General features: G+C 40.2%; 1 protein-coding gene across 1 annotated transcript in view; it reads right to left on the bottom strand.

The window, feature by feature from the left end:
• LOC121400562 (uromodulin-like) overlaps window positions 1-7,716 on the bottom strand; it is a 30,216-nt gene extending 22,500 nt beyond the window's left edge. The window contains exon 1 of the mRNA XM_041583903.1: window positions 7,665-7,716. Within this exon, the coding sequence (XP_041439837.1) occupies window positions 7,665-7,713 (49 nt within the window). The 5' untranslated portion in view covers window positions 7,714-7,716. The remainder of the gene's footprint in view (window positions 1-7,664) is intronic.
• Window positions 7,717-13,142: the final 5,426 nt, after the last annotated feature.

Here is a 13,142-nt window from a genome sequence, read left to right as displayed (position 1 = left end):
CCACCACGTAAAACCCCATCAATAAATGAGTGAGAGTCAGGAGAGAGGTTATTCTTGATCTCCTGAAGCAGACGATGTGGAACTCTAGTGGTAAGGTACCCCATGCGTGGCATAACTGCCCGAGCTTCCACCCAATCTGACCTCTCGAAATCCAGGAAATCCCCAACTCTGGTTAGCTGAGCCCTGCAAAGGCGGTGACGGATGCTGGTGGACTCCAACATCCTAGTCTTTAAAGATGGATTGTAAAGTATGGGCTCAGTTAGAATGTCCTCCCCCTGAATGCCTCCTTGCCTTAGCACAGTCACCATGCTCCAGGTCTTTAGAGTCTCTTGGTAATAAGCCGGCAATGGTGAGAGGCTTCTTATGAATCCTTCAGGTTCGATGACAAACAATTGCCGGTCATACCCCATGTTGCGTACCTGATGATAAAAGCTGGATGCTAGGGTACACCACTGTGGAGAAGGATCTGCATACAAGTATCTCTGTATCTGCTGGAGACGGAAAGTATGTACTTGAGAGCGTATGCATACAACTCCCTGTCCTCCCTCTCTCAAGGGTAGGCTTGAAACACCTGCAGAGACCCAGTGCTTTCCCATCCAGAGAAAGTCCAGCAACCTTCTCTGGATTTTAGCAATGAATTCTTGGGTTGGGCTAAGACATGTCAGCCTATACCAGAGTTGAGAGGCTACCAGCTGGTTAATCACCAAAGCCCTCCCCCTCATAGAAAGCATTTTAGCAAGACCCTTCCACTTTCCCAGGCGGGTAAGAACATGCTCCTCAAGTTCAATAAAATTCTGTGGAACAGGACGCTCTTCAGCTGACAGATAGACACCTAAATATTTGATGACTTTAGTCTCCCACGAGATGTCGCGAAAAGCAGAAGGCAAAGAATCTACATGTAGAGGACCTTCCAGAAGGCCTGAGCTCTTGGTCCAGTTGATCCGAGCTGATGAGGCAGCAGCGTAAACCTCTTGGCATTCTTGTGCTCGCACAAGATCAACTAGGTCCTGGGCCACAAGGATGACATCATCAGCATATGCTGAAAGAACTACCCTCATGTCAGGTTCCCTGAGCACCAGTCCTGTAAGCCTCTTCCTTAGTAGACACAGGAAAGGCTCAATGGCCAGTGCATACAGCTGTCCCGACAAAGGGCATCCTTGTCGAACTCCTCGTTTGAAGGCCAGAGGTGCAGTCAGAGACCAGTTGATTTTAACAAGACACTCTGCAGAGGTGTACAGTGTTTTTAGATAGCTCACAAACTGTGGGCCAAAGCTATAGGCTTGCAGAGTGCCTAAAAGATATTGGTGATCTACTCTGTCAAATGCCTTCTCTTGATCCAGGGAGAGAAAAGCGAGAGATAGACCAGCCTTCCGGGCAAAATGTAGTAAATCCCGAACCAGAAAGACATTGTCAAAAATTGTCCGGCCGGGGACTGTATAGGACTGGTCAGGATGAACCACCTCTGCCAGCACAGACTTGAGCCTGAGTGATATAGCTTTGGCTACAATTTTATAGTCTGTGCTGAGCAATGAGACCGGTCTCCAATTCTTAATAAGGCGGAGATCCCCCTTCTTAGGTAGCAGTGATAACACTGCTCGACGACACGAAAGTGGCATCTCACCGGTCTTGAGGGCCTCATTTAGAACCCTATGGAAATCATGTCCCAGAGTATCCCAGAAGAACTGGAAGAACTCTACAGTCAATCCATCTAGCCCTGGAGATTTATTATGGGGCATTAAGTGGAGTGCTTGAGAGAGTTCATTCAGAGTGATTGGTTTTTCCAACCTCTCTCTTCTCCCCTCGCTGACCTCTGGAAGCCCATTCCATAGCTCCCTGCAGGCATCTGGAGAGATGGGATCAGGAGAAAAAAGGTTCTGATAGAAGGACCGGGCTCTGTCCCGGATAGCCTCCGGATCTTCAAGGGGGGTGCCATCCTCCGCAAGAAGGCATGTTATTTGTTTTCGATTCCCCTTCTTCTTCTCCAGAGCATAGAAGAATCGTGAGCCACGATCCATATCGCAGAGTAACTGCATGCGACTTCGTACATAAGCACCACGAGCCTGTCGATGTTCCATGTTACGCAGAGTCTCTTTCTTTTCTACATATTCACACTGTATGGCTTGGTCTTCAGAGCCTGACAGCCTTTGCTCAAGATCAAGCACCTCCCTATTCAGAGCCTCAATCTCTGCATTTTTCTGTCTGCTCAAACATTTTGTATACTCTTGACACAAGAGCTTTAGGTGAACCTTGCCTACATCCCACCATTGACTCAGTGTGGCAAATTCATCCTGATAACCCTTCCAGTCTGTCCACATTTCCCGGACTGCCTTTGCAAACCCTTCATCCTTTAATAAGCTGTTATTAAAGTGCCAATAGGCTGCTTTGGGCAGAGATGGTGCAACTGCCACTATCAAAGAAGCACAATTGTGGTCCGAGAAAGGTGCCAAGCTAATATTACTGGACCGAACTCGTGACATAATATGGCTAGATATATAAAGCCTATCAATCCGGGACTGAGACACGCGGCCATCCCTCACCCTAACATAGGTGAAAGCATCGGTTTCTGGGTGTTGTTCTCTCCAGATATCTACCAAGGAGAAATGGGCAATGAGTTCCCGCAAAGCTGACTCAGATGAATCCCTTTTCTGGGGAACATTCCGGTCCCGAGCCTCAAGGGTGTAATTGAAATCACCCCCTATAATCACGGCTTCATCTGAGTCAATTGTCTCCATATAGGCTGATAAACTTTCAAAAAAATACTTTCTCTCTGGTCCAGTAGTTGGGGCATACAAGTTTATCAGATTGTATGTTCCACTAGACTCCCGGACCCGGAGATGTAACAGACGGCCTGGGATGACAGAATTAACACTCAGTACCTCTGGCTGGAAGGATTCTGAGAACAAGGTCACCACCCCACATGACGTCCATGTGAGGTGATTAAAAAAGATTCTACCCTTCCATTCCAGATGCCAGGTCGCTTCAAGCTCCTGAGTGATATGGGTCTCTTGAAGGAAACTCACAGAGTACCCTCCTTGGCGTAGAAAGGAGAGTACCTGAAACATTCTAAAAGGCTCCCGACAGCCATTTGTATTAAGAGTGCTTATACTTAGAGCCATTATTGTGTGTTAGTAAATGCTTTAGCCCTCACAGAGGCCTGGTGAGACAAACACTTTTTGTGGAACTTAACACTACGGAGATATTCTGCAGTTCCATAGTTTTTGGCCTCTTTTATGACCTTGATGTATTGTCTCACAGAACTGATCACCAAAGTCAAATCATGCCACTTCTCTAGAGCCATATGTAGCTTCTTCTCCAATTTAACACCAAGGGTGCTCTCAAGAAACATCTTGAGATCCTCAGCTGGGATGATTGGGGTAGAAGGATTTGTCACAACTGTGTCAACCTCCTCTTCGATGTCCCCCTCATCCATGAACTCTTCTTGGCTAAGGGATTGATAATTTCCCCTCTCCACTGGAGCTTTGATAATATCTACACAAGAAGTCGCAGGAGAAGGATCAGAAGCACCTGCTATCTGGAGACCCAGCAACGGCTCAGATAATACTTGGATTTTGCTTGGAACACCACTGGAGGTGTTTGGCTCAGGGGTAGCAGATGGAATTGGCTCCTTAACAACAGGAGCTTTAGAGGCTCGATGGGCAACCTCTGCCCTTTCCACTGCCTCCTGTGCCTCCTGAATGGCAATAACATTGGGGTCAGTGGAAGAGAAAGGAGGAGAGATCTTAACATGCACAGTAGACCTTACAGAGTCTGTCTGGCTATCCTCCATATTTACAACTCTAGCCTCATTATCCTCCCTCGCAGCATTGTCTGCAGAATCCTGTATGGGGGTTGTCCCAATGTTCTCCATTTCTTGGAGTGAAATACCCTGAGGCACTAAACACTGAGGCTGGTTGTAGTTCCCAAAGCTCAGCACCTCAGGGACACTTACGGCCCACTCTGCAGGGGTTTCATTAGCTGTCCCGTTATACTCCAGGGGAAGATCCCCTGTTGGAGACAGATGCAGCACCCCTGACTCTGTGGGGAGACCCATAATCCCCTCCTCTTCCCCAACTGGGTCTATAGGTGCATGGTCTGGCACCAGTTTATTGCATCCAACAGTTGGACTAGACAATATCACCACATGAGGAACAGATGTTTTGCTGCCCTTTTTGCCCTTGGATGGGGGTGCTCCATCATTGACCACTGAAACCCATTCCTCAGGTATCAGCCTGTTGGATTTAAATTTCCTCTTCTTTTTCTTGTCATTTGAAGAGGAAATGCTACTCTCTGCTCCCACCACGACAGGTGTTACAACCACCGGCACCCCCACACCCTTAGGAGTGTTAATAACAGGGTTACGTTGGTTTTTGGCAAGAACAACTGCAGCACTAAGGGATGCATTGACATTCCTCCCCCCCTTCTCTTTTGCTGAACTTGAAATGCAGGCTGTAGCCTTAGATAACTTGAGTGAAGAAGGAGGAGGTTTGGAGGTTTCAGAGGTGGGTTGTGTAACAACCCCCTTGAGGTTCTTTACTGAAGGGGATTTCTCCTTTGAGGAGCCTGCAGCAATAGATGTGGCAGGGTATGCTGTTGCATTAGAGGTACTGGGGGCAGGAACAGGGACTGTGGTCTTAATATGCCCTTTGGGGCAACTCTGGCGAGTGTGCCCCAGGTTCTTGCAAAGGAAGCACCTCACTTCTTCAGTGCAGTAAAATATTTTATAGAGCACCCCCTCAAATGGAACACCAAAGGACCCCTCAATAGTATCTTGACCCCGAGGCAAAAGTAATTGCACCTGCCTTTTAAAAGAGAAGATATGTCTCAATCTGCTCTCCTTGCAACCCAAGGGAAGTTTAGAAATAGTTGACTTTATTTCACCGAGGGCTTGCAGGTGGGGTAGCAATAAGTGGTCTTGCAGGAAGGGGGGCACATTAGATAAGACTATCTTTATGCCTAATCCTTCTAGGGGTTCTACAGGGATATAACCACCCCCTACTGTGATGCCTCTCTGCACTAGAGTATGCACTGCAGTTAGTGTACGGGCAAATATTATGGCTTTCCCATACATTTTACTTGCTGCCACTATTACAGATGGGCCCACCACTTCAGCTGCAGCTTTTATGTAAGCCTCTATGCCATGAGCTCCTGTCATTAGACATCTAACCCCATGCTTCCTTGTAAGCTGCTCTACCCCAGCAGTGACTTGGCTTGGGTTGTTGCCAGTAGCCACTGCCTGTGCAAAACTTTTAGCAGGGGTCACATTGGCTGCAGCAGCAGAAACAGAAGCAGTGGAGCTTTTTGACCAAGGCTGTGACTGGTGCTTTTTAGCATAGCTACAGCCAGGTTTTTCAGCTCCTTTTCCTTTAGGAGCCTGAGGTATTTTTTTATAATTTTGTTTTTTATTCCCTCCCATTATTTTACAAAACAATCCACAAAAAAGTAAGCTTAATTCTATTAATCAACAAAAGTAAATGCAACAATGAGAAGCTTTAGCAGGGAGAGGGTTAATGTGAGCAGGTGCCTGGGAGTTGCACTGCTACTAGAAAATGTTTTATTTTCTTAAATCCTTCTCCCTTTAGCTTTCTCTCCTTACAAAACAAGGATAAAAATAAAAGCACACACACAATCTGTGCAAATAGTGATAAATTTCAGCTGAAACTAAATACAAAAAAACAAGTGAAACTGACACCCAGGTGTGGGGGAGGGGTAGGGGATCTGTCAGTGAGTTTGTAGCCCACAGGAAGTGAAGGGAACTGGGCTAGCAATCACTCACCTTCTGGGTCAAAATAAAAATCGATTTTAAATAAAGTAAATCAACTCAAAACTTCCCAAAATTCACACACCAAGTAGCTAACACCTTCACACACCAAATGAGAACAAAAAATCCTGCCTTAGACAGGGATTTCTCTGCTTAATTTGAAATCAAACAGAGAGCTTTCTTTTTTGTGGCTTCTGCAGTATTTGGAATTCCAGAACTGATAACTCATATGGGGTGTCTTCGTTCTGGGGCCCCTATACTCCACATATTTAGGTGCACCTATGCATATTGGGCATCAAACTGTTCAGCGGACCCTGGGCTTTCATATTTGGGGTGTTGTATCTTGGTATATAATGATATGTGGGAGATACAATGCTGTAGACTGGACACTTTGAGGTAATTTTTCAAAAATGTAACACATTTTTATAAAAACTGCTAACTTTAGGAAAGAATTGCAACTTGATAGTTTGGAGTACAAATATATATTTACCCATTTTGAACTCGTTGGAATCTGTTCTTTCCAATGAGGGGTAGTTTTTTAGGGTAAACCTACTGTTAGTGGAATGTTTGGCCTTGAAATCAGATGTATGCTGTTTTGTGGAGCGGTGCTTTGGAAATTTGGTAGTTTACTGCTTCAGAGTTTTCAACTATCGAAGTGAGAAATCTCCATAAAATTATATATATTTGGTATTGGTTTGTTCGGGAGACACAGAACTTTCCAAATCTGCCATGTTCTCATGCATAAAATAAATTATGCTTCTGATATATGCGTTTGTATCATGTGAAACTGTTTTTTTTTGTTTTTTTTATACACTTAGAAGCCCATATCTTTTTACAGGAATGGAATGACAACTAAATTCTAGCATATTTTGAAAGCTTAGGTTGTCCTGAAAAAAACAATATCTTGTTTTCATGGGTAAACTAAAAGACCCCCCCAGGAAAGTCCCCTAAAGTGAAAGAGCAAAAAATGTTCAAAAACGGTCTGGCAATAGAAGTTCCAACTTGGCCAAATTGGCTGGCAGCGAAAGGGTTAAAGGGATTGTTCATATTTTTAGTATGATTTAGGAAGTGATATTCTGAGAAAATTTGCAATTGGTTTTCATTTTTTATTTTTTATTTTTGAGTTATTTAGCATTTTATTCAACTGCTCTTCAATTTGCAGTTTAAGCAATCTAGTTGCTAGGGTGCTAACCAGATTGCTATGGTTGATTTGAATAAGAGACTGGAATGTGAATAGGGGAAGGTCTGAAAAGAAAGATGATCAATTAGAAGTAGCAATAACATTACATGTGAAGGCTTACAGAGCATTTGTTGATTATATGGGGTAGGCGACACCCATCTGAAAGCTAGAAAGATTTAGATCTTGGCAAATAATTAAAAACCTATACAAAATCAATTAGGAAAATCAATTAAGAATGTGCTTAGGGTTGACCATTCTAAAAGTTAACTTAAAGCTGAACTACCCCTTTAATATCAAGGCCTCACTCATATGGTAATGTTTATATGTGCATGTTTAGGTTACCAATTTTTTAAATTGCGTACCATGAAAACCAAAATAAGTGGAATGTTTTATCAGAAATATCCAAGAAAAAAAACATTTTAATAAAAAATAGAAAACTGACAGGCTACTGCCACGCTGAGCATGAAATATTTCCTTGCTGAAATCCACTCTGTGTGTCTGCACCGTGCTTGTCAGTGCAGAGGTTCACATGAGCAGAAGGACCGTTTCTTGGTCTGCAATTATACGCAAGAAATAGCTCAGCATGGCACTAACCTTAAGGCTCTATACAAAGTATCATCAGAAACTAGTAGTTTGCCTACCCCTCATCCAAATTTAAATTGTCTTCTGCAAGAAGGCTGGACTGAAAAAGTTTTAGTGTCAAAGATTACCACCACATTTATTTACCTGTTGTTAAGATGCAGAGAACAAGGAATAATTCCAGACGGAACCTCATTTTCATTGTTTGCAGATGTAAATATTAGTAAATAGATTTAAAAGCATTAATTATTAGCAGTCTTTGCTAAAATGCAGCAGTAGATATATTAGGAATATTTAACATATATATTCTTCAGATTATAAGAACACATTTTGTCGTTCACTTGTATGTATTGTGTGCACAATTTCTTATTGTTCAGACTGTGGTTTTTGAAAAAACAATTAAAAGATCAGAATATAAAAAAGTGTGAATGGAAAACCATGCTGAATGATGACCTTAAAAAAAACCTCTACAACCTCCAAAAATGTATGTAAGGGGCAGATTTACTAAAGGGCAAAGTGGCTAACGCTACTGACAATTCGCTAGTGTTACTGCCAGCAAAGAAAAATCGTTTGATCAATTAAAATCCTTCGAATCGTTCGATTTTAGTAAAATCAGCCCCATAGGATATATTGATCAACATGGGCCTCACATGTGCCCTTCCACTTTCTATTCTTTTGAATACAAAATTCAGTGTTTGTGGTACCCACAGTAGGTAGGAATAACTTGACTATCCTAACACTGTGTTTCTGGACCAGGATCAGTCACTCAATACAATTTTACACGTATCTGTTATAATTATACAGTGACTCTAGCCTTCCTAAATATATGTAGCTGGCTATAATGAAAGATTCAGCTGTTTGTAGGGATGCACTAAATCAATAATTTGAATTATGGAAGACTGAAACAAATCTGAATCCTAATTTATATTTCCTAATTTTAGAAAAATAAAACATTGGTGTTATGTTTACAAAAAATATTTTGATTTTGTTGTCCAGAGCTTTAAAGTCCCAAGTAACGCCAGCTTATGAAAAGTGTTCTACAATGACATGGGTAGCATTGGGAGGAAGAAGATGATATGGTAAGGGTGAAACATACTGTTAAGATTAAGAAGAGTATCAAAAAAAAGTAGGTAGAAATTGCATATTCACACTATTTTTCATTGTATCATATTGCTACACATTTGAACAAAGAGAAAGCGGTACACATACTGACACATTCACCGAGACATTCATTTCACAGAATGTTTGCAAAACATTTCCATCCTACCATGAATTGTATCTCTAGCAACAAACCGAACAAACCAAAGTATGTAGGCATTAATTTGCTCATTGATGCAGGTAAAACACACTCCATTCCCTTTTTGCAGTTGAAATGAATGTCACAGTATGTGTACTTCTTTCTCTCTTTGTTCAAATGTCCCTTTAGGCTATTGATATCAGACAGTATTTCTATGATCAGAATCTAAACGAAGGCTCATCCAGATGTAACCCTTTAAAGAGCAATTTTTCACAGTTTATTTAATTGTGCAAAGTGTTTTAGTACACAGTAGATTTAAACTACAGTGCCTTTGTGTAACAGCTTCATTCTTAGTGCACAGGGGTGCTTCACCAATGAGGCAAGTTGAGGCTGTCGCCTCAGGCAGCAGTGCCCCATTAGGTACCAGGGGCAGCAAAAATGCTGCTCCTGGTACTTTAAGAGCGAATTTCCAGGGGAGGGGGGGCAGCAGCAGCTGCTGCTGCCTCAGGCGGCGGAGGGGCCAGGATCGCCCCTGTTAGTGCACCAACAACTTAATAAGTATCCTTACCTTTCTGCTTTATAATTATGCATTTCTAATAATTTTCAAGGATATTTTCACTAGCTTCTTTGAATTAAACTCAGCGATTTGGATTTCTATTAACGACACTAGTCATGAGTTATTTTTAAATTCGTAATATGTAATAGGGCTTTACACCATCAGTAGTTGTTTGCCCATTTAGCTGTAGTTCCCCATGCCTGCCTCAGTACGTCTGTATTTTTATTTACCAGGAGTGCTCAATACAACAACTTAGTTATGGATGAAGCCTTGCACACAAAGGCATTTCTTACAATATTTTCTTAAAAACTATTCCGACCAAATCACGAAAATTTCTTGTATAAGAAAATACTCGATACAATCGTGAAGAAATCTGAACCGTATAATTTTTTTCTGATTTGTCGCCGAAAACTGCAACTTTTTCAGATTTGACACACAAAACCACAAAATCTTCCGGTTATCAAAGAAACCTTCAAATTTTCAAAATGTTAACAGGATTTCTGCCATTGACTTCTACAGGAACTAGGCAGGTCTGATTTGGAGTACTTTTTTATGCAGACTTTTAACACCATCTGGGTTCAATAAATCCCCTTTGAAAGTCTGACCAAAAAATTATTAAATAACCCTCTAAGTAAAGCATGTCGAAATGAGATCTTAGATACTTAGACCTCACATCTTTCTGGTTTAAATATTTTCTTCATTTTATTTATATAGTACTACTAATAGGTGTAGTGCAGCATCATTAAATTCAGTATATTAGACCTTGTTTCCTTTGCCTAAGCATTCATATCTGAGTCACTCTGCTAATTAATCCTACTAGGGCAAAAATGCAGATTAGCAGACAAAATATCTGAAATAATGGTTTATAATTCATTAATTTATATATATATATATATATATATATATATATATATATACATATATATATATATATATTACCTCCTGCTATGGACGAGGAACTGTAGTTTCAGATGCTTTTAGGTGGTATCTTATCTGCAATAGAATAGGTTCATAAAATAATTTGCCAGGAACATTCTATATATACTAAAGGGGAAGGGGTGTGCTTCAGTTAAATATATATAGATTTATTTTTTTAAATTTAGGCGTGCCAAAAAATCCCAAACAATCAGATAGTTGCTTGTAAATTCAAATTTTCATACTTTTCCTGTAATGTTATGGCATGTGGAAAATCATATTTAAAATGTTCTCAAAACTAATATTTTTTTCTGCATTCCATTTTTGTATAAACATGACTGTATATAATGTACATACCTTCTTGGTTGAGTTAGGCTATCTCAAGCGAAATTTTCCTCATACCTAATATAAAGTTACAAAAAAAGAGAAAAAAAAAATAGAAGCATATTTCACAAATAGTGGTGGGTAGGGAGGACATGTATGGTTTTCTGAAAATTTATGAGTTGTCGCCAGCAAAAAGTTTTACAAAATGGCACCAAAAGTTACACATTATATTATCCTCCCATCTCCTTCCACGTTAAGCAAAGGGATTTGAGCAATTGGGATTTAAGCGCCCAGATATCTTTTGGTGGTCTGATTTTTTAGTTGCGCCTGTGTTTGTAAGCTAGTAATATACTGTATAAACGGTATATTGTACTTTTTGGTTAAACAGCAACAGTTACTAAGTATAGTAGTAGAAACTTTTGCCAGTTGACCAGAGGCAATGTAAAATATCACAGACATGTTTTTAAGAAATTGGCTACATGGGCACCCTTTTTTCCATTGAAAAAGTAGTTGTAGCATAGTGGATAGGAGGTCCTTTAACAATGTAGGACACATGTGTAACATTATACTGTGCAAAATTTGCATGTGATTTTCTCTTCCAATTGACTCCAATGCAATTCAGCAAAAAAAAAGGCCAAAAGCAGAAAAAAGGTGTCACAAAAAAACTAAAAACTACAAAAATATTACCACTGCAAAAAAGTCGTCAATAGATGACAAATTTTTGCACATTTTTCTGTAGTTTTGTGAATTTTATAGGATAGATTTTGCTCAAATTTTGATTCTTTTATTCTGTGAAAAAAACTGTGCTTTGTGGGAAAAAGCATGGTGATTAGACTCAAACTCACACTTTGCTCACTGAGCCTTGGTATGTAAATGCACCCTGATACTCAGGGCCGCTTCTGCCATGAGCCAAGGTGAGAATCTTGCCTCAGGCACAATGGAGCGGCCATTTACCAGGGGTGGAAAAAATTTTTTTTACACCATTATATGTTTTGTCCAAGTTTTTTTTACATAATTTATTCTGTAAGTAACTTTACACATCACTGCTTCTGTTACATGGATGTTATGCATTTGTGAGACAGAGCGATTGTTAAAATTTACAGAATGGAGTTTGTAATAATGATATCCCTTTGTGTAAAAATGTTATTGTGTTCCCATTATTTACTAGCAATATGTATTTTGTATATTTTTTTTACCAGTGTATATGGCCACAATTACATATGTACCCTGAGAAGCATCCATTCTTTGTGCTGGTTATATTCTTGTATAGAGAATGTAGACAAAGTGTACTTTGGACAAATGGCTTACCGTAGATAACTAAAGCAAGGATTAAATGAGCATTTTGAAGTGCAAGGAAAATTATAAACACACACATACATACATAAATTATTTTTATTTAAAAGCCCTTCCTCCTTTTTCCCCTTCTTCCTTGTGCAAGAAATACAGGTCTTTAAGATAATAGGGGCCATATCTGTGACACGGGGTTATGAAGCCTGATGAATAGTGAGCCATGAGAAATCAGGCCTAAAGTGTTGTACTTAGTCAATCCCTGTTGTGGAGGAAAGCATGCTTAACTGCAATCAGAGCATGTAGCACTAATATTGAAAGCAAAATGCTGCATTCCTGTAACTTTAGGTGCAGGTGGTCACACTCATCTGTTAATTCAGTGTTCATTATAATATTATATTATATCATTATAATAATAATTAATATCATAATATTGCTTACAAGACATTTCAGGTCAACAGGAACCTATCTCAATAAAAATTTAACACAGAAAGTGAAGACAAAACATAGATTTCTGATTAAACCAAAGGTCAGACAATTCTTTAGTGAGATGAGAATATGTGAAACATTCAATAGAAGATATACACTGTTGAGTCTAGGCTGCTATTGGTGATACTATGGTTATATATTTACATCCATCACGTGGTGACGTGGGTTGCATCATCACGTCAACGTATAGACTATATTTGTACGCTACTCGCGGTCCCGTGCAAGATTTAAAGACACGCCGGAAACTCATTCGGTAAAAACGTCATACAGCCTCCATATAGATGAGTATTCTTTGTGACAATGTTATGAAACTGGTAAGAGATATAATATCCGACACAACTTACATGTACATCAGAATTTTTGTGCATTCTGTGCCCGTGTGGTTATATTACGTTGGGAAATGTGTAACACCGTTACGAATATGTATGAACAATCACAGGTCAGCAATTCGTTTGGCATTGTCCTCTGGGAAATCTGAGATTTCTCTAGCATCTCTATGGGTGATATTGATCATATCCCGCCTCTGCCAAGGAGAAGTGATAGGGATAAAACTTTGCTACAAAGAGAAGCGAAATGGGTTCGGACTCTCTCACACAATCTCCACCATCGGATTAAATGAAATGTATTCCCTTTCATGTTTTTTGTAATATCTTGGACATGATACTATAGGGTTTGATTCGATACTGCATGGTGGACCGTAATGGGTCACACAGTGTATATATATCGAGGTCATACCAATGGTTTCTAATGCCCCTGAATAATAATAATGAAAAATTGGGGTTGCTTGCAAGGTTCTGCTTAGATACATGTTGAGCCA

This window comes from Xenopus laevis, chromosome 2S (assembly GCF_017654675.1).
Source record: "Xenopus laevis strain J_2021 chromosome 2S, Xenopus_laevis_v10.1, whole genome shotgun sequence".
NCBI classification, from domain to species: domain Eukaryota; kingdom Metazoa; phylum Chordata; class Amphibia; order Anura; family Pipidae; genus Xenopus; species Xenopus laevis.
Note: the sequence above shows the minus strand (reverse complement) of the source record. Positions and strands in the feature narration are given on the sequence as shown.